The sequence below is a fragment of the Rhinoderma darwinii genome, chromosome 2 (genome assembly GCF_050947455.1).
Source record: "Rhinoderma darwinii isolate aRhiDar2 chromosome 2, aRhiDar2.hap1, whole genome shotgun sequence".
In the NCBI taxonomy this organism is placed as follows: domain Eukaryota; kingdom Metazoa; phylum Chordata; class Amphibia; order Anura; family Rhinodermatidae; genus Rhinoderma; species Rhinoderma darwinii.
This window is the reverse complement of record NC_134688.1, coordinates 380,769,424-380,795,244: the sequence shown is the minus strand read 5'-3', so window position 1 is coordinate 380,795,244 and position 25,821 is coordinate 380,769,424. Positions and strand designations below refer to the sequence as shown.

Genomic DNA, 25,821 nt, shown 5'->3' with positions numbered 1-25,821 from the left:
ATCCCATGGAAGTCAGGCCAGCAGAGTTGTACCTGGACAGCACTTCACAGCCGAAATTCCACCCACTGAAAAAAAAAGACGGCCCTACAAAAAATGTTGCGTTTGAAAAATGGACTTCGAAAAGACACGGGTTATCATTGCAACACTTATAAGCCGGGGTTGTGCATCAAAGAATGTTTCTGTTCTTATCATTCTTCTCTAAAGTATTAATTTAATTCATTCTCTAACTTTGTTTTGCTCTTTTCATATAGACGTACAGATATTTTATCCATATTTCCATTACATTAGTGCCCATTTAAAAATTGGAATTATACCTCAAATAAAACAAACAATTTCATTATACCCCTAGATGCATACTGGAGGGCGGTGTTTTCTGCTCAGTCACTTCAGAACTTTGTGCCTGGAATTTATCTCACTAGGCCCAAAAAGCCACAAGGCATTTCAGTTTTATGCTCTCCCATAATTCCAGCTAAAAATATAGGATCAACATGATCACTATACCCCTAAATAAATACTTTCAGGATCTGATTTTAAAAATGGGGTCACTTGTGGAGGTGTTACATTGTTCTGCCAGCTTAAATCCTCTGTAAGTGGAAGCTATATTCTGAAAACGACAGGGTATTCCTTGCTTTTGAGCCCTACCATGTTGACAAAGATCAGATTTCGGCCTAAGTGGGGGTCATTTTGAACAAGAGAAACAGCTAAATAAACATTGGGGTACATTTCCTTAGTTTCATGTACTGGATACAAAGAAAAATGTCCTATAAATGACACATTTGTGAGAAAAAAAAATCTAAATTTTATTTTTACATCGGCTATACGTTAATTCCTCCAACAAAATGTAGGCTCAAACTACCAACTACAACCATGAATAAATTCCTTGAGGGTGTCGTTCCCAAAATGGGGGTCACTTGTTCGGGGTTTCCACTGTACTGGTACATCAGGGTCTCTGCAAATGTGACATAGCACCCAAAAAACATCTGTGCAAAATACAAATGGCACTCCTCACATTCTAATCCCTGCAGTGGGTCCAAACAGCAATTTATTACCACATATGGATTATCCTGTAATCGGGAGAAATTGCTTTATAAATGTTGGGGTTCTTTTTCTCCTTTATTCCTTGTAAAAATTAAAAACTTCTATGTTTTTCAGAAAAAAAATGTGATTTTCTTTTTCACGGCCTAATTACAAATTCAGCATAAAACCTGTGGGGGTCAAAATGCTCACTATACACCTAGAAAAATTCCTTGAGGGGTGTAGTTTACAAGATGGGGTCACTTTTGGGGCTTTTCCACTGTTTTGGACCCTCCAGGGTGTTGCAAATGCGACATGGCACCCAAAAACCATTCCAGCAAAATCTGCGCTCCAAAATCTAAATGGCGCTCCTGACTTTGAGCCCTGCAGTGGGTCCAAACAGAAAGTTATGACCACATATGGGCTATTCCTGTAATCGGGAGAATTTGCTTTACAAATGTTGGGGTTCTTTTTCTCCTTTTATTCCACTGTTTCATCATTACAAGACCTCTTCAACCCTGACATGGTGCCTAAAAATATATTGTAATAAAAAGGAGGCCCCAAAACCCAATAGGTGGTCCTTTGCTTCTGAGGCCGGTGTTTCAGTCCATTAGCGCACTAGAGCCACATGTGGGATATGTCTAAAACAAATTATTTCATCAAAACAAATTAAATTTGTAAATTTCACCTCTACATTGCTCTAATTCCTGTGAAACACCTAAAGGGTTAAGAAACTATCTAAATGCTGTTTTGAATACTTTGAGGGGTGCCGTTTTTAAAATGGGGTGTTTTATGGGGATTTTCTAATATATGAGGCCCTCAAAGCTACTTCAGAACTGAACTGGTCCATCAAAAAAATAGGCTTTTGACATTTTCTTGAAAATGTGAGAAATTGCTGATAAAGTTCTAAGGGCATGGCCAGACGTAGCGGATTTGCTCTGGAATTCCGCAGCGGACCCGTTTCTCCATTGCCTTCCACAGCTTTGTGGTTGGGTTCGTTTGCACGTTGCGGACAATTCCGCTGCAGAGCATAGGCTGCGGTGTGGAATTTGGTGTCCGCAGCATACAATGGTTGTGGCGGACTGGTTGCGGACTCATTGCGGAATTTCTCCATTGACTTCAATGGAGATTCAAAATTCCGCAATGAAGTCCGCAGATGTAATGTAGATGTTATATGTACTGCGGAGCGTATTGGTTTTTTAACATGACATTTCTTAAAATGTGTATTTCTAGGTCTACAGCCAGACTGAGGAAGTCAATGGGGCTCCCGTAATTATGGGTGACTACGTGTGTGCACCCATAATTACGGGTGACTACGTGTGTGCACCCGAAATTACGGGAGCGTTGCTAGGCGACGTCAGTAAATAGTCACTGTCCAGGGTGCTGAAAGAGTTAAGCGATCGGCAGTAACTGTTTCAGCACCCTGGACAGAAACTACCGATCACAATATACATCAACCTGTAAAAAAAATAGAAGTTCATACTTACCGAGAACTCCCTGCTTCTTCCTCCAGTCCGGTTTCCCAGGATGACGTTTCAGTCTAAGTGACGGCTGCAGCCAATCACAGGCTGCAGCGGTCACATGGACTGCCGTGTCATCCAGGGAGGTCGGGCTGGATGCTGAAAGAGAGACGCGTCAGCAAGACAACGGCCGGTAAGTATGAAATTCTTTTACTTTCACTAGGGAAAGTGCTGTCCCTTCTCTCTATCCTGCACTGATAGAGAGAAGGGAAGTACTTTCACCTCAATACGCAGCGGCTAGTCTGCATCAATTTAATGCCCATTTTGGGCAGATCCGCAACAGAATCTGCAACGCAGATTTTGTGCGGCATTGATGCGGACAGTTGCAGAAGAAATCCGCCACGTCTGGGCATGCCCTAAACCTTGTAACGTCCTAGAAAAATAAAAGAACGTTCAAAAAACTATGCAAACATAAAGTAGACATATGGGAAATGTTAACTAATGACTATTTTGTGTGGTATTACTATCTGTTTTACAAGTAGATACATTTATATTTACAAAAATTTTTGGCGTTTTTCACAAATAAATATTGTATTTATCGACCAAATTTTTTCACTTTCATAAAGTACAATATGTCACGAGAAAACAGTCTCAGAATCGTTTGGATAGGTAAAAGCATTCCAAAGTTATTACCACATCAATTAACACATGTCAGATTTTAAAAAAATCGGCTGTGTCCTAAAGGCCAAAACAGGCTGTGTCCTTAAGGGGTTAAAGAGGTTTTCCGAGTTAACACTTTTAGGGTATGTTCACACAGAGTTTTTTTGCAGGCGGAAAATTCTGCCTCAAAATTCCACGTTTTTCACCCGTGGCCATTGAGCTCCGATAGGCAAAAACTCACCGAAATACGCTTTCTCTGCCTCCCATTGATGTCAATGGGAGGTCAGAGACGTAAACCCTCTGCCTCCCATTGAAATCAATTTTGGCCTTTTTTTGGCGCGTTTCCGCGCCCAAAAACTGTGTGAACTGACCCTTATGTGTCAGTGCTTTTAACCATGTGCTGCCCCTGCTGTTCCCTCGCTTGTTCGAATGCGCGTTCCTGGCTGAATAACAGAACAGCCCATACACAGGACGTCACTAGTGACGTCTACCAGGCAGAAACTTTTAACAGTTTGACCACGTGATAGGTATATGACTGGTAAACAAAGCGGACAAAGAGAGTGACGTCACCAGTCATGTGCACAGTGGTAGCATCGGGAAACTGGGCCAATTTTGATACAGTAAGGTTATTACGAATGTAATCACATTCCGAGGTTAAAAGCACTGACACATAAAAGTGTTAACTCGGAAAACCCCTTTAAGGGGTGCTATATTATCACAGCCAATCTGTGGGTAGGTTTTGCAGCCTCTGCCCATGTAATTAATCTTTCCACAATTCTGAACTCTGCTGTTCATGCTCTACGGTAGTTATACCCAAATAGCGCCCACCATGTGCCTGTGCCCCAGAAAAAATGGGAAAAAAACACTACATAGCCTTTAAGCTCTTCATGCTGAGAGACCGTGGATAGAACAGCGAATTATTAAATGGACAGGACACAATAGGGAATGGACTTGCTGCATTATTGTAGGATGACCCCTTTTATAGTTCTAAGGTTGGGGTCATATATTGTGTTTTTCTGCAATGTGTTCAATTTTGGAAAAAGCACAGCAGCCAGGTGTTTCATTGGAGTAAAACTCATTCACACATTGCACCTAAAAACTGTTGTTTTTTTTGTTTTGCTGTGTTTGCAAAAAATTTCCGATCTGTCGCATTTTTGGTGATATTTTGCCCCATTAGCTTCAATGGGAAAAACAATGATATTAAAGGCTATGTACACCTTTGAAAACTTTATATATATATATATATATATATGTGTATCAGTATGTTTGGTCCAACTTTCTAATTCGTTTTTATTAAAAATGCTTTGTATCCTGTATACGGATCAGCTGTATCTAGCGCTGAGACCTGAATCTGTCCAGTCAGCGGCACTGACTGCTTCAGTGTCAGCGGGTCCTGCATGGCTCTGTTCATAACTTAGATGTGATCAATAGTAAGTGGAAACTGCGTGTCACGCAGGACCCGCTGACACCGGACGGATTTCCGGTCTCAGCGCTAGGTACAGCTGCTCTGCATACAGGATACAAAGCAGCTCTATCTGGGAAAGTAAAAATAATTTTTAATAAGAAATAATTAGAAAGTTGCATCAAACACACTGATTGTTTTTTTTCTTAATAAAAATGTCTAACGTTTTCAAAGGTCTACATAGCCTTTAAAAAAAGTCGAAATGAAAAAACATGAGTGCCGTTTTCTACAAAAATAGTTTTAAGCAAACCTAGGTTTACTTATTGAAACTAAATATTGAGACATGTTCATTTGCTGATTTATTTTTATATTCTGATGGTATGTTGTTGTTTTTCGTATACTCTGTACGTGATTATCGGGGTAGCCATCTTGCCTGAGCTGTGAAGAGCAGTTCCAGAGATTTACTTTACGGCAGTCACATGGACATAAGAAACCTTAATTCAAAACAACCTATTGATTCCTATGGGAGAGTTATGGACACGCTTTTTGTCATGTGCAGAGGTCCTTGTGCAGGGAGGGGGAGGAGGTGAGCTGTCAGTGGTGAGATCTTGTGTTATTTGCCTCCAGCTTTATAATAAGCTCATTAATCAGTGTGAAAACTGAAATATTGTGTGATATTTGTTCATATAGATACATGTAAAATTTTAGAAAAAAAACATAAAAACATTCTAGATTCACTTTAAAGCACTGAAGAAAATCGTAGCAAAACCACATCAGGCCCAACGTGATCCATTTTCCAGGTTTTTGCAGATGCGGTAGTGTTGTTACACGTTGAGTAAACCCAAACACCTTGTGTAAACTTGATCTTTAGGTTTTTTTTTGTTTTTGCTATGTTTTAATCCCGCTGTAGAATTTGGGGAGCTTTATGGGATGTTTTATCCTTATATTACAACAGTTAATGGTCTATTCACATGGTGCAGTAAAATTGTGGTTTATTACAGCAATTACCGTGAAATTATGTAGTATTCGCGGCATAAACTGAAATTTTACTGCACCTTGTAAATATACCTTAACAAGAGTTTAGGCTTTACTAATACGTTTTGTCTGCCAGCTGGTGAAGCCTTTTTTTAAGTTACGGTCCCACGTAGCGAAGTCCTCGTTCGACCAAAACCACACCCACATGCAAGTGGCCAGACGATCTTGCCGGTGATATTCGGCAAAATCGTGCAGCCATTAGCCACTGCAAGTGAGCAGGGTTTCGGCCGCATACGGACGCCGCTATGTCGGAATGTACCCTTAGAAAGGTCAGATTGTTTGTAAGTAACACTTAACAGAACTGAGAAAATAATGAATTTATCCCTCAACAGCTGAGCTTTTTGTCCTTATAGGTAAGCATAAAATATATGTTATTGTATATGGGTTGTGTTTTTTTTAGACAAAATCAAAATTCCTGACAATGTTGCCAGTTGATTTATGAAGAAAAATTGAAGTAGTACAACCACTTAGGGTAAGGCCACGTGTAGCGGCCACCAGGCGATGCAGCCAAAAACCACTCGGACATGCATTTTTGCCGAAAATGAGCAGTTTTTCAAATTGACTTTTTAATTGAACTTTATTTTTTATTTTATAAGTAGAAATCAAGAACACAATGTTTGAACAAGATATCATATATGCAATCTGATCAATACAGTGTCATATTAGTAAGTAGTCTCATAAATATAGAAACCGTGTCATATACAACAGCTGTTTTACCCGCAAAACCACACGGCCATTAACGATCAATTTGAAAACCGTGCCAATGTGCAGTAAAACCGCATGTTTGCTCGGCTGCTACATGTCCTTACCTTAGGATGTGTTCACAAAACACGGTGCAGTGGATTGCACTTTTATTTTGTAGCACGGTACCCAATGGTTTAAGGCTCTATTTACACTGTGTTTTGAGTTAACCTTCAACAGAAGGCTTGGGAGTATAGCACTGTATGGACATGCAGTGCCATACATCCCCCATACGGTCCTATTATACAAAAACATGATACCACACAGAATACTTTTTTTTTTTTTTTTTGCTGGATGCCTCTGGATGAAATAGTGTGGTTGACTATGCTATTCAATACAGCTAAAAAAAACGCTGACTGACACGTTTGGCACATACGTCATACACCAATAGTAGTGTTCTATCAGAATGTGAACACAGACCTAATCTGACATGGACAGCATTGTGCATGGAGTTTGTATGCTCTACCTTTGTCCTGGGATTCCTAAAAATACCCAAGTTTCTTCCGACACTCTATAACCCAGCCTAAGAGCTCATACCCATGTGCATAGAGCTTGGCACACGGAGTCCCTCTTGACTTTACACTACAACACCGTAGGCACTCTGTGTGCCACTGTATTCTATTCTCAGTAGAACGGCATCCAATGGAACATAGAACAATATTTTCTGTAGGATTCAGTATGAATCAGAAGTAGAAAAAACCTCTGTGTAAAATCAGAAGTATATGGAGGCACAGTATGGACCCATACATGTCTAGGAGTACCCTATTACAGCTATGTACAACCCCGATCTTGTACGGAGCTGTAATATGGCAATGTGCATAGGGCTTATATTGTAAGTCTCTAACGGCTCAGGTACTAATGTGTGTGAATACACTCAAAAGCCGCAGAAAAGGTGATTAAGACTGCATTGTGTGTATCGAAGGAGTCGTTCTGTGTAGTGAGTGGCAGAAATTCCCAAAATATAACCCATTTTTATACTTCCACCTCTGATAAAGAGAATGACTCTGGTTCGTGAGCGTGTGTCTCTGAGGTAGGCCTCTGCTTACAATTCTCGCCATTTGTTGTTCTGTGTTTTTTTCATCGTTTTGTCTGACGTCGTAGCTTTAAACATGCTGTTCTCTCTACAACACTGACCTTTTCTTTGATGTGAATGAATAGACCACGTTATGCTGAATAATAAGGGTTAACCATAATTTTGTTTGCTTTACGCCTCTGTACAATTCTGCTCCTGTTCCTTTTAAGTTTTGTGTTCTTTCACCTTCATCTTTTTTTTTTTGTCTTCTCCATTTCCTGTCTATTCTAGGATGTCTACATCCATATGTATGTATTAAGTGGGGCTTGCTTATACTGCTGGCTGGAAAAAACCAAAAACATTACTGGTGAGGCCCATCTTATAGCCTAAGACTTATTAGTGATGGCCCAGATTACTAGTGTGTGTGTGTGTGTGTACCTTTTCCATCTGTTTGACTGTAGCCACATCGCCTCTTGTGTGTTTCTTATGTTGAAGTCCATTCATTACTCTGGCTCTTTGCCTGGCCTAATAGCCTGTCCGTACACATCTTTATACAGAAATGCAGCCCCCTATTTATTTAGTCCTATATCCAGTATATATGGTCATTGGCACAATTTAACAGTCTTGCTTTCTACTAGAACTTACTCTCCGCTATAGTCTGTGAATAGAAATTTCCACTACATATGTCACAATTTCAGCGTTTTGTGCAATCCTGCATTTTCCATTCTTTTCTCATGTAATGGCATTGACAGTGTGGTTAATAAAACAATGCCGTGTAATATTTACAGAGAAATAGCAGGCAAAGTGACAACTACACCGGTTTTACGAGCCAGGTAGACACCTTAGTTTGGAACATTATGAAAATATTCTGAAAGAGTTCTGTTATTCTTTATGTAAAGCAGGAAACCGATAAAGATGAAGAGTCTGAGGAGGATGAAGTAGAAGAAGAGGAGGAAGTAGAGGATGAGGAGGAAGATGGAGAAGTCGAGGAAGATGAAGAGGTAGAAGAAGATAAAGAAGACTCCGCAATAGAAAAGAATGAGCCAAAAACACCTGAGTGCAAACCTGAGGAAAACCTGAAGACAACAGAAGAGGTAAGAATGCAACTGTCTGGATATGATCATATGTCTATCAGTCAGAAGAACAGATAAATGGTTCAGGTTAATCTAGCGGCCATTATGCCAAACCAAAAACAACTATCTATAGCAGTGAAGGCAATTATATTCGATTTTATTGTTTGGTTGTGCTTCTTTCATGTTCAAAGGGTATGTCCACCTTAGAACACCATTTTAGAGTTTATATGTATTTTTTAAAGGGGTTGTTCAGTTTCAGTAAATAAGGGTTATGCTTTGTATACTCAAAAGCTATGCAATTTTCCAGTATGTATGTATGTATGCACAGTCATGTACACTTTGTTCCTTATTAGGCCACAAAAATGAACCAAGCAGAGAGTACATCCATCAACAAAGTGGAAAATGGTATGTAATTCTTTCCAGTAACCCTGAACATGTAATTTTGGAAAGTGTTAGCCGACCACCCTGCGGAAACATAGTCCTTAAATAGGATTCTATCAGTTGCCACGGTATGGAACGTCTGTTCTAATATTAAACTTTAGGCGAGACTGATGGATGCTTAAGGCCCCATGCACACGACCGTAGAATTCATCCGTTCTTACGGACCTATTCACTTCTATTGCCCTCGGATACCTTCCAGTATATTTACAGGAAGTTGTCCGTGCCGGAGAAAGCCTCCGCAAAAGATAGGACATGTCATATTTTTTGCTTTTTTGGCGGGCCATGCTCCCATACTTTAAATGGGAGCACGGCCCGCAAATGCGGATGGCTGTCCGTGGCCATCAGCAGCCGGCCGTATCCGTAATCACAGACTGTGATTACGGGCAAGGCTGTGTGCATGAGGCCTAAAGTTGTAAGCTATGTTAAATAGTCATTTTATACAGTAATTTGGATAAGGCTACGTTCGAAGCCCCCTTTGCAGAATCCGTCAGATTTTACAGAAAGAATATTGCTTCATGCAGCACAATTCTTCTTGTCCAAACGTCGGACACCACGACGGAATCCGAGAGACTCCATTATAAGTCAATGGGGTCTGTCAGGAACCGGTGTTCTAAGTCATCGTCACTGCGTTGTGGTTTCCGTTATGAATGGAAACAATGAAGCAGATGTGAACATAGTCAAAGAAGTTCTTCAAAAGCTGCAAAGGAAATAGAAGTGTCTGTAAGTTACAGGACAGGTCCCTAAGTAGTGAAAATGCCGATATATAAGTTGGGTAAAGTCTGATGCATTTTTGTTCTGTTTCTTTATGTGCAGAACTAGAACTACCGAAAACTGTTAATGGAGTCAACTCTTCTGAAAATGATTCAGGCAAAACAACATTTCTTGAGAAAACAAGGCGGGTGAGTACATATTTTAGATTTAGAAGGGCACTTTCCTTTTGAAAACCTAATATCGAAAAAATCATCAGTAACTATATATTTCTAATGTATAAACCTTTGATGCGCTCTTTTCTCAGGATGTTTACAATTCTCTTCTTAGTTTCTTCCAATAGTGTGTATTCCAAAAAATTGAAAATCTGCGGCCATTACAGATACTGTAGAAGTTGTCACCCGTTTTATTCTTTCTCCTAAATGGCAAACCAGGTATATTTATCCTGCCGGGAGCTGAAATGTTCACAGTTTTCTTTTGGGAAAACTCAGGAGGAAGAAACAACTGAACAAAACTCAAAAAGCTTTAAATATGTTCACCAATAGGTTACATGTATCTTTATACATAATATGTGGGATATTTGGTTTGGGGACAAGTTTACTTACGTGACTGGAGGTGCTATAGATGCACCAATATTAGCTAAACGTGGTCTAATCAGAAACAGCAACTCCTACAAAAGATGTAAAGGAGCACAAAAAAAAAAAAAATTACAAATAGCAGCAACTTTTCCCATGATTTCCATCTAGCCTTTATTTCTATGGTGCATCCTAATACAATGGAGAAAGCTGTTAACAAGCAGCGGGTGGGCAGCTCATGAATACACTGGACTCCGAGCTTGTAGTGTGATGTAACTAATAAGCTGTAAATTCAGCCAAACTAGAACATATTGTATTCACACATAAATGACACACAGTTGAAATCGGCGTGCCTGTCACTACTGTATACTGCTCTCTGATTGGAGGGGGTCCCAACGTTCCAGCCCTCGAGAATCCCAAGATCGGAAATGCCTGGTCTCTGTTCCTAGCATAGAATCGGCACACGTTCGTCGGTTTCCGTGTTTCCCATGAGTGACTATGCATGCGGTCGCTTCTCTAATGATTTAAACACATTTGCCATTTTATAACCTACCATTGTCACACAACACTAATGTGCGCTAAAGAAAATGACACCTTCTCATATTCATTATTTTCAGTTATCGCTGTTTAAAAGAAGATCCACAACAAGTCAGAAGTCATTGCAAGGAAATGGGAATGTCGCTGCTGCTTCAAAAGAGAATGGCGATGAAAAGTCCAGAAGTAAGGAAAGCAAAGATGAAAATGAGGGTAGAAAACAGGAAAATCCCAAAGTCACTGAGCCCACTAATATGGGAGCCACAGACACTGGGCAAAATGCTCAAGACCGAAAATCCAAGTCTGCCACATGTCTATTGTTATGAGGGCTAAAAATCTGGAAAATGGCAATGTGAGACCTATTTCATTAGGACTTATTGGGTACATTTCTTGCTCTCTCTGTCCTGTGGAACCAAAGTAACTGGGGGAGCCTGAAACTGGGTAACATACAATTCAGGGAACTTGCGAAAAGCAATTTACTTGGTTTACACCATTTCCAGCTTTTCCTCCTTTGCTAATTCAAACACCATTTTCATGCATTTCCAAAAGCCCAGGATTTTATACAACTGGTTAACACTTCATTTTCCCATTCCCATGTGGTTGTGTATGAAGTGGAATTTATGGAAAGAGAACAATAGTACTGAATTGGACAATACACATTCACAAGATTAACATCATGCTTTTCTTTTATCCATTTTAATGGGACCTAAACATGTCTTATATATCCCAAAAATTTGATACAGATCCTGAATACGGTGGTGATGCAAATCTATGGAGGTATACATCCTCTGTATTTCCATACGGCGGTATACAATGTTTTTTCATGAAAAGTTTGCATAAAAAACACAGCATGCTCCATTGGATGCCATATATACGAGGCCATTGTCCAACCAGTGGCGGGAGCCACATGTGGCTCTCAGGCCCCCTCTACATGTGACTCCCTAGCTGTTCGTAACTTCAAATACTCGTGTACCCTGATGGCACCAGGAATGTCATAATTTTACTAAAACTTGGCACTAGGGTTAAGACCATATCACCGGCAGGTAATGCTAGTGTAAGAAGCACTTTGGTCATATCTTTAATACACTTTTGCACTAAATATCCATTGTAGCTCAACACCACCTGTCGTATTTAAAGTGACTCCCGAGCTAGAACTTGTTGGGAACCTCTGCCCTAGACACTAACACTGTTTTAATTTTTCCTTGGGGAAATACAGTGCTATATATGGCACACAATACTGGACGATAAGGACTACAATACTGTGTTCAGTATGGTTATGTACATGAGGCTTAAAGTGAATGTCCACCCTTAAATACCATTTTAAATTTAAATAGGTCTAACATTATGTGCAGATTAATTTCTTCATCTTAATAGGGTCAAGTTTTAGTTTTTTTCTGATACATAGCTCCAAGTTCCCTACATAGGCATATATTTAAAATATAACATGCTGGTTACCTGGAGCTGCCACTAGAGGGAGCTTAGGAGCTCAATAAAAATACATTAGGCGCTAAGCTCCCATGCTCCCTCTAATGGCAGCTACAAGTAACCAGCATATTATTTAACCCCTTCACACCACAGCCATTTTTTTTTTCTCCTCCCCACTTTCCAAAAACCATAACAGTTTTCAGTCTACATATGTGGTATAAGTTGTAGTTTTCATTGCATTATATGCACCATATAATGTACTTGGAAACTCTTAAAAGTTATTTTGCTGGATGGAATGGAAAAGAAAAAAACCAATTCTTTTACTTTATTTTTTACTGTGTTTACCGTGCTGTGAAAATGATGTGTTAACTTTATTCTGTGGGTCAATACAATTATGGCGATACCAAATTTATATTTTTTTTTTTTAGGTTTACGACTTCTACAAAACAAAAACTATTTGTTGAAAAAAATCTATATACTTTTGTCTCCATATTCTGAGACCCGTAATTTTTGATTTTTGCAGGGCCGAGCTGTTGTTTTTATTAATACCATTTTAGGGTGCATGTTACTTTTTGATAACTTTTTTTTCCATCTAATGGCTTGGATGTGTTTGACAGCAGCATCTAAGTGGTTAAACGGCTGGGATCAGAGTCCTCTCCCATCCCGGCCATTAGAGTGAGGTGTCAGCTGTAATATACAGCTGACACCCCCGGCGAATGGAGCCTGTGAGCCAGCTCCATAGTCAACCCCCTCTCCCAACTATCATATATATACATGTATGTCAAATTTCGAGAAGGGGTTAATAGAGATTTGGAGCTCTGTATCAGAAAAATGGAGCTCCGGCTGCTTAAGAAATTAATAATCAGGGTTTTTAGCCCAAAATTCTGTCCTAACAGGTTGAGAATCACTTTAAGGCCCTGTTCACACAGAGGTTTTTTTTGCAGGCAGAACAATCTGCCTCAAAATTCCTTCAGAAATGTTGAGGCAGATTTTCACCTGCTTGCACTTTCTTGACACGGTTTGTGCGGCGTTTTGCACAGCCTTTAAAAAAATTTTTAAAAAAACTAAGCGCGAGTGGGGAAATCAATGGGATGAGGTTTCGGCCATTTTTTGGCACGGATTCCGACACAACTTCCATGAACTGACCTTAAGGCTGGGTTCACACGGAAAATCTGCAGCATGAGGCCCCATGCACACGACCGTATTTTCATCTATCAGTAAATATCCGTAAATACGGATCCGTAATTAATCTGTATTTACGGAAGGGTGTCCGTAAATACGGTCCGTGTTGCATCATTATATAGGGATCAGTAAAAAAAGAGGGAGGATGCAAATGATGTCATCAACATGTTGCATAGCAATGCTTCCGTAAATACGGACGGTATATGGACGGACATCCGTATTTACGGAAGCTCCCATAAACTTTTATGGGAGAGTCCTTTCTGTAATTACGGACAAGAATAGGACCGGTTCTATAATTTTTTCAGCACAGACGCCCATCAGTAAAAATACTGAAAGGTGTCCGTGGCCAATAGAAATGAATGGGTCTGTAATTACTGATGAAAAATATGGTCGTGTGCATGGAGCCTAATACAGTAGCAGCAGAGTGAATGGGATTTGAACAAAAATCGTAACTCAGAAAAAAAAAGATTATAATTACCCAGAACTCCGTCCAGCCCAGCCTCAAGGGATGATGTTTCGTACCATGTGACTGCTGCAGCAAATCACAGGCTGCATCGGTCACATGGGATGAAACATCATCCTAGGCGGCCATGCTGCAGGACGCGAGAGGACGTGTGGCCATGGCTTCAGGTAAGTATAGATTTTTTTTTTTTTTTTTACCCGCAGTTTTCTGCATCAAGCCTTCCGGCCAAAATACTGCACCACAATTTGGTTCGGGTTTTCGGTCGGAATTCCCAGTGTATTAATCTTTATAGGAAACCACTACATTTCAACCGTTTCACATTAGATTATCATGGGAATGTTGTGAAACGGTCAATTGTGGGCACTTTGTTGCAGTACTTTGCAGCACTTTGTTTTTTTTTTAAATGTCCCTTTTTTGGACATATAACATTTCTAAATATAATTGTTTTTAGCCTTTTTTTAAAAGTAAATCAAATAAAACAAAAGATTTTAAGTGTCGCTGTTTATACAGTTTAGGTAAAGTTGAACACCTCCATCTATTTGATAATCTTGTAATCCTTGCACATGAGAAGTGAACTTTATACCCTTGTAAACCACATGTATTTATAATTGTATATATTGTACGCATGATATTGTGGATACACTGAAACTCTTGTAAAACGTAACCGGAATGTGTGAATGAAAATCTATTTAATTCCTGTGGCCTTTAATTGTTCAGTGTTATAAAAAAAATTAAAAAAAAAGAAATATGTATTTTTGTACACGAGTTTGGGATAAACCACATACAGGTTTTTGTAATTCCGTCCAGTAAATTGTGGTTTTAATAATGAGTTGTAAATATGTCATGAAATGGCATGGAACTGTGTTGTGCCCTCTTACCCAAATAAAGTTTATGGATGATAATGGTTCGTTTATGCCATTTTTGTAATGGGAAGATAAAATTATTACCATATGGACAAATTTACAGAATATTGTCCCCTGTTCAAATACTGACTATATAGTTTGTTAAAGGGAAACGCAAAGCTAAAGTTCCCCATGAGTTCCATGAACATGTATCAGTCTTATACACGTTCATTTTCTTGCCGCGTTTATCGCTAGACCATTTCATAGCAACAGTAAGAATCGGGCTTCAGTGGCACGCTTTATATCCATGAGTCAATGGGGATAAGCCTGTTGTCCTATATGATGTAACTACGAGCTTCAGCCTCTCTCTAAGGCCCCATGCACACAACCGTAAAACCGCGGACCGTACCAAGGTCCACGGTTTTATGGACCCATTCGGTTCAATTGGCCGTATCGCTACAGAAAGGTGTCTGCGGATAGGTGTCCGTGCCGTAGAACCGTAACGGGAATTATGGAGCGTGTCCTATTTTTTTTGTATTTTACGGGCCGAGCTCCTATACTTTGTGGGCCGGCCGTGGGCTGTGATTACGGGCATGGCCGTGTGCATGGGGCCTAACATGGACTGTTCCACACAGACTCTCCACAGAGGGGGGATACACACGCAAACTCCTTTCACAGGATTCTTGTCTATAATCTCTTATTTTATAGAAAGATAATCACACTGTCCTCCGCAGGCAGGGATTGTACTGGCTTAAGCTGCTCATGTGATTCTATTCTGAGACATCATGGGATTGGTAGCATAACGGGAAGCTAAAGCACCATCAAGACGGCATCTAATCTAAAGCATAGAGTTGCAGTAAAGTACAGCGCCTTGTGAAATCACCCCCCCCCCCCCCCCTCCTTGGTGGTTTTCCTGTTTTTTTGCATTACAACCTGTAATTAAAATGGATTTTAAATTAGATTTTATGTAATGGACCTGACAAAACAGTCCAAATTGTTACATTGAGCACCATTAAATCCATTATAACCAATGGAAAGAATGTCACAACTACAAACCTGACAGGAGAAGGCCGCCCACCAAAACGCACAGACCGGGGAAGGAGGGTATTAATCAGAGATTCAACAAAGACACCAACGATAACACTGAAGGAGCTCCAAAGATCCACAGCGGAGATGGAAGTAAAGTACTGCAAGGATGCCATAACCCCTGCATTCATGTCACTCACTTCATACTTATCAGTCACACAATGCACTGACCTCACAATGCAAATAATGCATACCTTTTTACGATAACTTGGACCCTAAGGCCCCATGCACACATATCCGTAAATACTGACCGTAAATACCGTAGTCATTTGTATTTTATCTGTACATACGGAACGGTATCCGCAAATACGGTCCATAATGCATCCGTATTTGATCCGTGTATACAGATCCGTAAAAAAAGAGGTAGGCTGCAAATGATGTCACCAACATTTTGCATAGCAACGCTTCCGTAAATACGGACAGTTTACAAATGCACATCTGTAGCCATCCGTATTTATGGACAAGAATAGGATAGGTTCTATAATTTTTTCAGCACGGACATCCATCAGTAAAAATACGGAAAGGTGTCCGTGGCCAATAGGAATGAATGGGTCCGTAATTACGGATGAAAAATATGGTCGTGTGCATGGGGCCTAAGGGCTTATGCACACAGCAGAGCCCCGTGCACAGCGCTTGTACGGCTCCTTAGGTAATGAGCCGTGCTGGTTCCCTCAGACTCCGTGTGTAGGGAGATATTCTGCCTAGAAGCAATACTTCATGAAGAGAATATCTCCGTACATACAGAGTCTGATAGGGCATCCGAAATAAAAAAAAAAACCTCTGTATGAAATCAGAGACATACAAAGGTACAGTAGAGGACCTACGTACCTCTATGGCAGTCCTATTATGACTTCGTATAGAACGGAGCCATAATAGGGTCACGTGCATGAGCCCTTGATCTGGCTACCCAGATATAATTGAGCAGTAAGTATGCCCCCCTCCCCAGTAGTAGTCCACCCACTCTATAGTTATACTGAACATGCCCTCAATGCTGTAGGGACAGTGAAAGTTTGCAGATTTTTCAAGGTATATATTTTGCAAAATTCCATATTAGGAGGCTGGATGATAGTAGACCCCTTACTTGTATGGGCCCTCAAGCATATTTGTTGTTGCCCTAGATCTCACTATTGACTGCCCTCAGACTAAATATTAATGGGTAAATAAACTTTTAGAAAACTTTTGACATGTCATAGTGACGTGTTAGAAGTTTTGATCGGAGGGGGTCCAAGCACTGAGACCCACACCGATCGCTAAAACGAAGCTGCAGAAGTGCTCGTGTGAGCGCTGAGCCTCTTTGTTTCTGATCAGCTTTTCTTGGTAAGCTCAGCAGTTGATGTACAGGCTCATAGACTTTCTATTGAGCCGGTACACCAACTGCTCGGCTTTCCGAGAAAAGCCGATCAGAAACCAAGCGGCTCGGACCCCCACCGATAAAAAAAAATTCTCACATTTCACTCTGATGTCAGAAGTTTTCTGAAGGTTTAATTACCCATTAGGGTATGTGCACACGATAACGAACATTACGGCTGAAATTACGGAGCGGTTTTCAGGAGAAAACAGCTCCGTCATTTCAGACGTAATTGCTCGTACTCGCATTTTGCGAGGCGTCTTTGACGGCTGTAATTTGGAGCTGTTCTTCATTGGATTCAATGAATAACGTCTCAAATTACGTCCAAAGAAGTGTCCTGCACTTCTTTGACGAGGCAGTCATTTTACGCGTCGTCTTTTGACAGCGACGCGTAAAATGACAGGTAGTCGGCACAGTACATCGGCAAACCCATTCAAATGAATGGGCAGATGTTTGCCGACGTATTGGAGCCGTATTTTCAGGCGAAAAATTGAGGCATAATACGCCTCGTTTACGCCTGAAAATAGGTCGTGTGAACCCAGCCTTAGGCCTCATGCACACGAACGTAAAAACGCCCGTAATTACTATTGGCCACGGGAAGGTGCCCGGGCCGTTGAAAAATATGTAATAACGGCACGGGCAGGCCCATAGAAGTCTATGGGGCTCCCGTAATTACGGGTGGCTACGTGTGTGCACCCGTAATTATGGGAGCGTTGCTAGGCGACGTCAGCGAATAGTCACTATCCAGCGTGCTGAAAGAGTTAACTGATCGGCAGTAACTCTTTCAGCACCCGGGACAGTGAATACCGCCGGAGTTTATAGTATTAAAAGTTAACTTACCTGCTTCTTCATCCAGTCTGGCCTCCCGGGATGACGTTTCATCCCATGTGACCGCTGCAGCCAATCACAAGCCAATCACAGGCTGCAGCGGTCACATGGACTGCCGCGTCATCCAGGTAGGTCGGACTGGATGTCAAAAGAGGGACGGGATACGTATGAACTTCTTTTACTTACAATCGCTGCGTTCCGCTGCAGAAACTCTGCCCGAAATGACTGCACCTTATATCCACCACTGATAGAGAGAAGGGGTTGCCAATTAGTGCAATGCAATTTTGCATTGAAAACTGGTCCGTAAATACGGGTGGAATATTGGTGACAACGGGCCCGTATATACGGGCACGGGTCCGTAAATACTGGTGGAATACGGGTCGAATATGTGTGACAAAGGACTCGTATTTCCGCCAGTATCTACGGGAGGAAAAAAATACGTTCGTGTGCATGAGGCCTTAAAGAATCCCTCCAGGAAAAACTGATACACTGTGTTATAGTGTACACAGTGCATGGCCTGGAGGGGCAATGCATCACTTCTATGGTGTTCTCGGAATCCCTGTGTCATCCACCGCCCACTCCTGGAGTGTTTCTTTAAGGCGGCGTTCACGATACATTTTCAGAAATGCAATATGCAGGGAATTTAAACTTTCTTTGCTCAATTGCATATAGTTTAGTTTTTATGAATATGTTTCTCCAATACCTGCATCTCTGAGCATACCAATGATATCCTGTGCGCAGTAGTATAAGGATTCTGCTTTCTATGAATGAATGGCAATTTATTTTTCTCAATTTGCTTATGATAACTCTGCACACAACTGAAACCACTGTCCAGCTGCCAGCGAAGCGTACATAAAGCCAAATAATATGCCAATTCCAGCTCCTTTTCTTGAATACAGTGGATTCTTCACAAATCCCAACCTTTAAATTACGAGGTTGCATAGGAGACACTTTAAAGTACATACACTAGAGTGTTTTACCTGAACTTGCACCTTGTTTCCTGTGCACAAGAAAAATATAAGCCATGGAAAAGTTTTTTACAGGGACGGTATATCAAGAAAATAATTAAATATTTTGTATACAATTGTACAATGCCTATTTGACAAAGTCCTAGTTTTCTATAGAATAATAAATATAATAATATTTTTTTTTTAGAAGGAACAGCTATTGATCAATATGTGTTCCGCCACTTTAGAGTCATATGGTGGAGGGGGTGTTATCCTCATTCTGCTAGTTCTCTTTTTTACAAAACCTATCTCCAGTCTTTCATTATACTTCTCCCATCAATTGCAGAAGAAAAGATGACATAAAACTCATGTACCCCATTTGTCTTTTTTTCCCGTTTTTTTTTTCATTTTTATTTAATAACCCTTTGGTGCTTTTGATATATGAGTGTATGGGGAAGGGAGATGGAGCTAACCCTCTCATGAACCATAGCAGCCTCAGGTGCTGCTTCTGTTATGCAAATGCGCTTTCCAAAACAAGGTTCCTGTGGTAACATGTGACGGAGGCCCCATGCACGCGACCATAAAAAGGTTCGTAATTGCGGATGGTAATACGTTCCGCAATTACGGACCCACCTGGTTCTATTGGCCGCGGACACCTTTCCATATCGCTACGGATAGGCATCCGTGCCATAGAACCGTGCCGGAAATTATGGAGCATGTCCTACTTTTCGTTTTTAACGGGCCTTGCTCCCATACTACGGCTGCGTGAATGAAGCCTAAAAGATGTGAAAAGGGCCATATGTTATTAAACTAGAAATTGAAGCAATAAGAATTATATTGTGTTATTATTTTTTTTTATGACAACAAGAAGTGCAGCTTTATAGGTTATCACTTTTTTGTAAGCTCTCAAAGAACTCATTTTGGCAGCAGCTTCCATGAAGAACAAGATACAGGACACAAAGAACCAGATGGGAAGTATGCAACAATAAGAACAATTTCATTGGGTGAGATATTGTGCTGTTTACGGACTCTAGGAAACAAAAATGTCAGGTAAATAAATGTCAGGTAAATACATTTTTATATTACTGGTCATCCTACGACCGCACAGCAATAGTATTTGAAAAGCAAATTGGGGTGAGATTTAATAGCAGAGTTTTCCATCACTCTTCTTCCAAAGGCTGATACTTCTGCTGTCTTGACATCCAGCCTATAGGGTGATACAGATGTGGAAGAAGAGGTCCATGTAACAGCCCTACAAATCTGATCCAAAGGAACTCTGCCAAATTTGGCATAGCAGCCGTATAATTTGTTGAGTAAGGCTGGGTTCACACGACCTATTTTCAAACGTAAACGAGGCGTATTATGCCTCGTTTTACGTCTGAAAATAGGGCTACAATACGTCGCCAAACATCTGCCCATTCATTTGAATGGGTTTGCCGACGTACTGTGCAGACGACCTGTAATTTACGCGTCGTCGTTTGACAGCTGTCAAACTACGACGCGTAAATTGACTGCCTCGGCAAAGAAGTGCAGGGCACTTCTTTGCAACGTAATTTGAGCCGTTCTTCATTGAAGTCAATGAAGAGTAGCTCAAGATTACGGGCGTCAAAGACGCCTCGCATAATACGAGGAGCAGCATTTACGTCTGAAACGACGCAGCTGTTTTCTCCTGAAAACAGTCTGTCTTTTCAGACGTAAAAGCCTCTCATAGTGTGCACATACCCTAAGCATTAAGGCATAATGGAAAGTCCAATTCAAGAGAATTTTAATATGAAAATTGGTAGATTAGATCCAGTGGACCAAAAAGGATTTACTGGCCTTCTTGCCTTTATTCTTCCCTTGATATTGAAAGAAAAGGATAAGCACTTCAAATTGAATGATTGGACCCTTTTAAGGTAAGCTGTTAAAGCTTTTTTCACATCAAGTAATGCAAAAAATTTGAGATTGTCTTCCAGATCTGAATATAAAACTGGAAGAACAATCTCCTGGTTGACATTCTGGTGGAGGCCACCTTCAGGAGGAATCCCGGCATGGTACGCATTACTATGCAGTTGTTCAATAGTCCTAGATAAGGCTCCCTACAACAGAGAGCTTGAATGTCACCTAAGGTCCTTTTATACTGCCCAATATAGGCGGTAAAAATGAGCGCCGATCAACAAGCCAACTCGTTGATCGCTGCTCGTTTGCTCCTTTCACAAGGAGCTGTGTATGGGGACTAGTGATCGTTACTACGATCCCTCGTCCCCATACATTTCCATCATGTCGGCAGCACATCTCCCTGTGTAAAGATTTGCTTTTCATATGAAAATATAGTTGCTTCTGGTTCATGCGGAACTTAGGAGATCTTCTTAACTGTGGTTTAAAAGGTCTGAATGACTATCTTTTATTTGCATTGGGAACCGACACACCTTTACCATCAGATAATGATTCTAGGATTTTGGTTAACTGGACTAAAGAGAGGAAAAAATATTTTTGAAGGGTATATCTGCAATCCACGGTTTAATCCACAGAGGTCTTTGTGATGCTGTAGAAAGAGTTTAACTCTTAAACACTGATCTCATAGTGTCAATTGGGACATCATATATGAACTCTGCTACCATTTTTAGGAGGGGAAAGCTTTGGAGTAACTCTTCCCTCTTCTTGTATATCAGCAGATAGTTGATTGAGCCACATACTTAGAGCCCTGGCTACTGGGACTTTAGCCGAGGCTGACTTATAAACAGAAGCTGTTGCAGTATTGTCTCTTTTGAGCAAGGCATCTGCCTCTCTGTCCATCAGATTCCTAAGAAGGGACGACTCCTGACAAGGAAAAATCGCTTTCCTTGACAACTGTTCCGCAGATCTGTCAACTTTAGGGAGAGATACCCAATCTTCCAAATCCTTGGGATTCAAATTATATACTGCTTTAAAATAGGGCCCCACAACTATCTTCTTCTCCGGTTTGGCTCAGTCCTTACAGAGCCTCTTTCAGCAGAGAAGAAAAAATATCTTATTCTTTTTAGAAAAGTAATAAAGTCTTTCTTTTTAGGCTTATGATCTGTAGATTAATCATTCCCCACTACTTGTTTAACTCCTTATGAAAGAGGTAGAGATCTTTACCTGCCAAAAAATCGGAGGCATCAGACAAGATTTCTCCTTCTGATAAAGCTACAATGTCAGAGATACTGGAAGTGGAGGCAGAAGGAGAGGCTGCTCTGCCGATCTTGTGCCGGTGTTTAGATGAGGATCCTGCTGACTGCATTGCCTCAGTTTGCTGACCTTTAAACTAGTCGAAAAACTGCTTCAGATTGAACAGAAAAGTTTCTTGTGGAAGACCGTTCTCACAGAAGTCTTTATCATAGTTGTCCTGCTGAGGTTGCTGACAAGTTCCTCACAGTCTATGAAGTCTTTATATTTTCCTTTTGAGTCTAAACATCTGCAGAGAGATTCACATTAGCCCAAAACATATGGACGACCAAGGTCGCGTATCCAAAAATTACCTGTGTCCCGCTGCGTACGTAAAAGTAACGAAAGTGAATGTGGTTGCGTTAAAAGTTATTGTGACAATTGCGACATCTTGCGGGTTGCAATGCGACCACATTTACTAACATTACTGCGATGTGCACAGTACGACACAGCAATCTTTGGATGCTACCTGTGTTTCGGCCAAAGTCGCCGTGTAGCCATAACCAGTTAATTGTTTAACTATTGCCAATCATTGAAAATAACTTAGTGTAACTAAACTTTTAAAAAAGCCCTGAGACCTCACCGATCACTAAAACAAAGCGTCGGAAAGTCAATAAGTCCATATACTGCTCGCTCGGCTTTCCGCAAAAAACTGATCAGAAACTAAGCAGCGCACTACTCACCCGAGCGTTTCTGCCACCTCGGTTTAGCAATCGGTGTGGGACTCAGTGCTCGGACCCCCACCAATCAAAAATTCTTACATGTCACTATGACATGTCAAAGGTTTTTAAAAAATGTAGTTACCCTTTAACCCATTGCAGTGCTGCCATTGGACGACCAGGATTCTAAGTTTAACATCAGCTGCTCAGAAGATAATTCAAATGTGACAACCGATATGGCTGTACTTCCTGTTATAACTAAATAGAATAATGCCGATAACTCTGTAAGGCTCAATTCATGTCTGCGACGTGGCTTCCATTTAAAACAGAAGCTACGACTGTGAGGTATCTGTTGTACCAATCTTTTGCTAATGTTCTAACTTCTTCTATAAATGACCAATTTGGCTCTGCTACATCTGTATTTGGGCAACAGGGCTATCCTAAGTAAACTAAGCATTATAACTTCTGGCAGAACACGCACAATTATACTTGTCGATAAGTTGTGTTTGTATCATAATTGCAGTTGTAACCTTGTCATTAGTATCTGTTACTAGTATGAGAACTGTTCTCAGTCAAGGTAATTACAGACTTGTTCCACGGGCGCACATCCTGCTTCCTGTGCCACATCATGTGTCTCTGTGTTGTATACTCCTGTCTTTTGGCTGGCTGGGTATTCGCACGCATACTCCACTTGCCTATTGCTATTCCTGAACATTGGCATTTTTTTTTTTTACCCTTCAAACAATATATTTATTATATACGAGGTCGGACTTATTTCTCACTTATGTTTATTTCTAATGTATCTGAACCTTTTCTTTTTTTCTTTAGTGTTTAGTATCAGAAACTTGATTAGTTAAGCAAGCAGTCATAAAATCAAGTATTTTTATACTATTGAAGGCCTAATTTTCATATTGAATTTTTTTTTCAGGGACACTTAGGCCCCATGCACACGGCCGTAATTTTGACCCGCAATTACGAACCGTAATTGTGGATCAAAGTAGGGACCCATTCCTTTCTATTGCCCATGGACACCTTCCCGTATATCTACGTGAAGGTTTCCGGGCCGTAGAAAGGCTCTGCAAAAAATATGACATGTCCTAGTTTTGATTTTACAGGCCACGCTCCCATACTTTACTCTGTTATGAGCTTGGTGGATTAAGTGGCTTGTGATATAAGTGGAGTTATAAAACTGGATTGTGTTGCTGTGTTCCAGTGTGTGAATCTGCGAGATAACTGAACTGAATTGAGTGCTTGGAAATAGAAACTAGCAAAAACTGACACAATTTAAAAACCTTTTATTCTTTGCAGCTTCCTTCCTGCTGAGCAGCTGACTAGGGGGAGGGGTTAATTGCTCTCAGGAGATATAAATTAGCCTGCAGAACTCAGACTGAGGTAGCTCTGTTCTGAGCTTGGTGGATTAAGTGGCTTGGAGTTAAAAAACCAGAGTTAAAAAGAGGAGTTAAAGCCCCTGTGCGTACTTTTCTTTTCTTTTACTTTAACAAATGTTCACAGTTTTTTTGTGACTGGGATAATGGACAGCAAGATTGGAGGTTTTCTTCAGTGCACAGTTTGCCATATGTATGCACGACTGGAGCCGGAGTTCCAGGGTGAATACCTCTGTGACAGATGTGAGCATATTGGTCACCTGGAAGCTCGCATTAGAGATCTGGAGGAGCAGAATGCAACACTGTTAGTGGGGTAGAACTGGAGGGTGAAGACATGGGTGAGCAGGATTAGTCAAGTAGCTGGGTTAATGTACACCGCGTTCCAAATTATTATGCAAATGTTATTTTTCGCTGATTTTCCTAAATAGTCGATGCAAATGACAGTCAGTGTAACCTTCAAGCCATCAACCGTTAGAGTATAATGCAAATTTTATTGAACAAATCTCCTAATGATAACAGATTTTTTTTTAGAAGTAAAAAAACTCAAAATGCACCGTTTCAAATTATTATGCACAACAGAGATCAAAACATTTTAAAGTTTGTAAAGAGAACTAAAATGGTAATTTGTTGAATTTGCAGCATCAGGAGGTCATATTTACAGAAATCAAAAGCTCTTTCAATCAAAAAAAACTTAGCAGGCCAAGTTACATGTTAACATAGGACCCCTTCTTTGATATCACCTTCACAATTCTTGCATCCATTGAATTTGTGAGTATTTGGACAGTTTCTGCTTAAATATCTTTGCAGGATGTCAGAATAGCCTCCCAGAGCTTCTGTTTTGATGTGAATTGCCTCCCACCCTCATAGATATTTTGCTTGAGGATACTCCAAAGGTTCTCAATAGGGTTGAGGTCAGGGCCACACCATGAGTTTCTCTCCTTTTATGCCCATAGCAGCCAATGACACAGAGGTATTCTTTGCAGCATGAGATGGTGCATTGTCATGCATGAAGATAATTTTGCTACAGAAGGCACAGTTCTTCTTTTTGTACCACGGAAGAAAGTGGTCAGTCATAAACTTTGCAGAGGTTATTTTCACACCATCAGGGACCCTAAAGGGGCCTACCAGCTCTCTCCCCATGATTCCAGCCCAAAACATGACTCCTCCACCTCCTTGCTGACATCGCAGCCTTGGTGGGACATGGTGGCCATTCACCAACCATCCACTACTCCATCCATCTGGACCATCCAGGGTTGCACGGCACTTATCAGTAAACAACACGGTTTGAAAATTAGTCTTCATTTATTTCTGAGCCCACTGCAACCGTTTCTGCTTGCTGAGCATTGTTTAGGGGTGGTCGAATAATAGCTTTGTGCACACTTGCAAACCTCTGGAGGATCCTACACCTTGAGGTTCGCGGGACTCCAGAGGCACCAGCGGCTTCAAATACCTGTTTTGCTATGGCATTTTAGCAGCTGCTCTCCTAATCCTATTAATTTGTCTGGCAGAAACCTTCATCATTATGCCTTTATCTGAACGAACCCATCTGTGCTCTGAATCAGCCACAAATCTTTTCACAGTACGATGATCACGCTTACGTTTTCTCGAAATATCCAATGTTTTCATACCTTGTCCAAGGTATTGCACTATTTCACACTTTTCGGCAGCAGAGAGATCCTTTTTCTTTCCCATATTGCTTGAAACCTGTGGCCTATTTAATAATGTGGAACGTCCTTCTTAAGTAGTTTTCCTTTGATTGGGCACACCTGGCATGTAATTATCACAGGTGTCTGAGATTGATCACAATGATCCAAAGAGCCCTAAGACACAATACCA

The 25,821-nt window shown here is 40.7% G+C and overlaps 1 protein-coding gene across 2 annotated transcripts in view; it reads left to right on the top strand.

Annotated features, from left to right (window-relative positions):
* LOC142743307 (X-linked retinitis pigmentosa GTPase regulator-like) overlaps positions 1-14,627 on the top strand; it is a 67,688-nt gene extending 53,061 nt beyond the window's left edge. Inside the window, exons 14-17 of one of the 2 annotated variants that reach the window (XM_075853950.1) lie at positions 8,227-8,418; positions 8,751-8,802; positions 9,652-9,737; positions 10,739-14,627. In XM_075853950.1, coding sequence (XP_075710065.1) covers positions 8,227-8,418; positions 8,751-8,802; positions 9,652-9,737; positions 10,739-10,981 — 573 coding nt within the window. In that variant the 3' untranslated portion in view covers positions 10,982-14,627. Of the gene's footprint in view, positions 1-8,223; positions 8,419-8,750; positions 8,803-9,651; positions 9,738-10,738 lie in introns of both variants that reach the window. The other variant, XM_075853949.1, reaches the window with a different exon arrangement.
* The last annotated feature ends 11,194 nt before the right edge of the window (positions 14,628-25,821 follow it).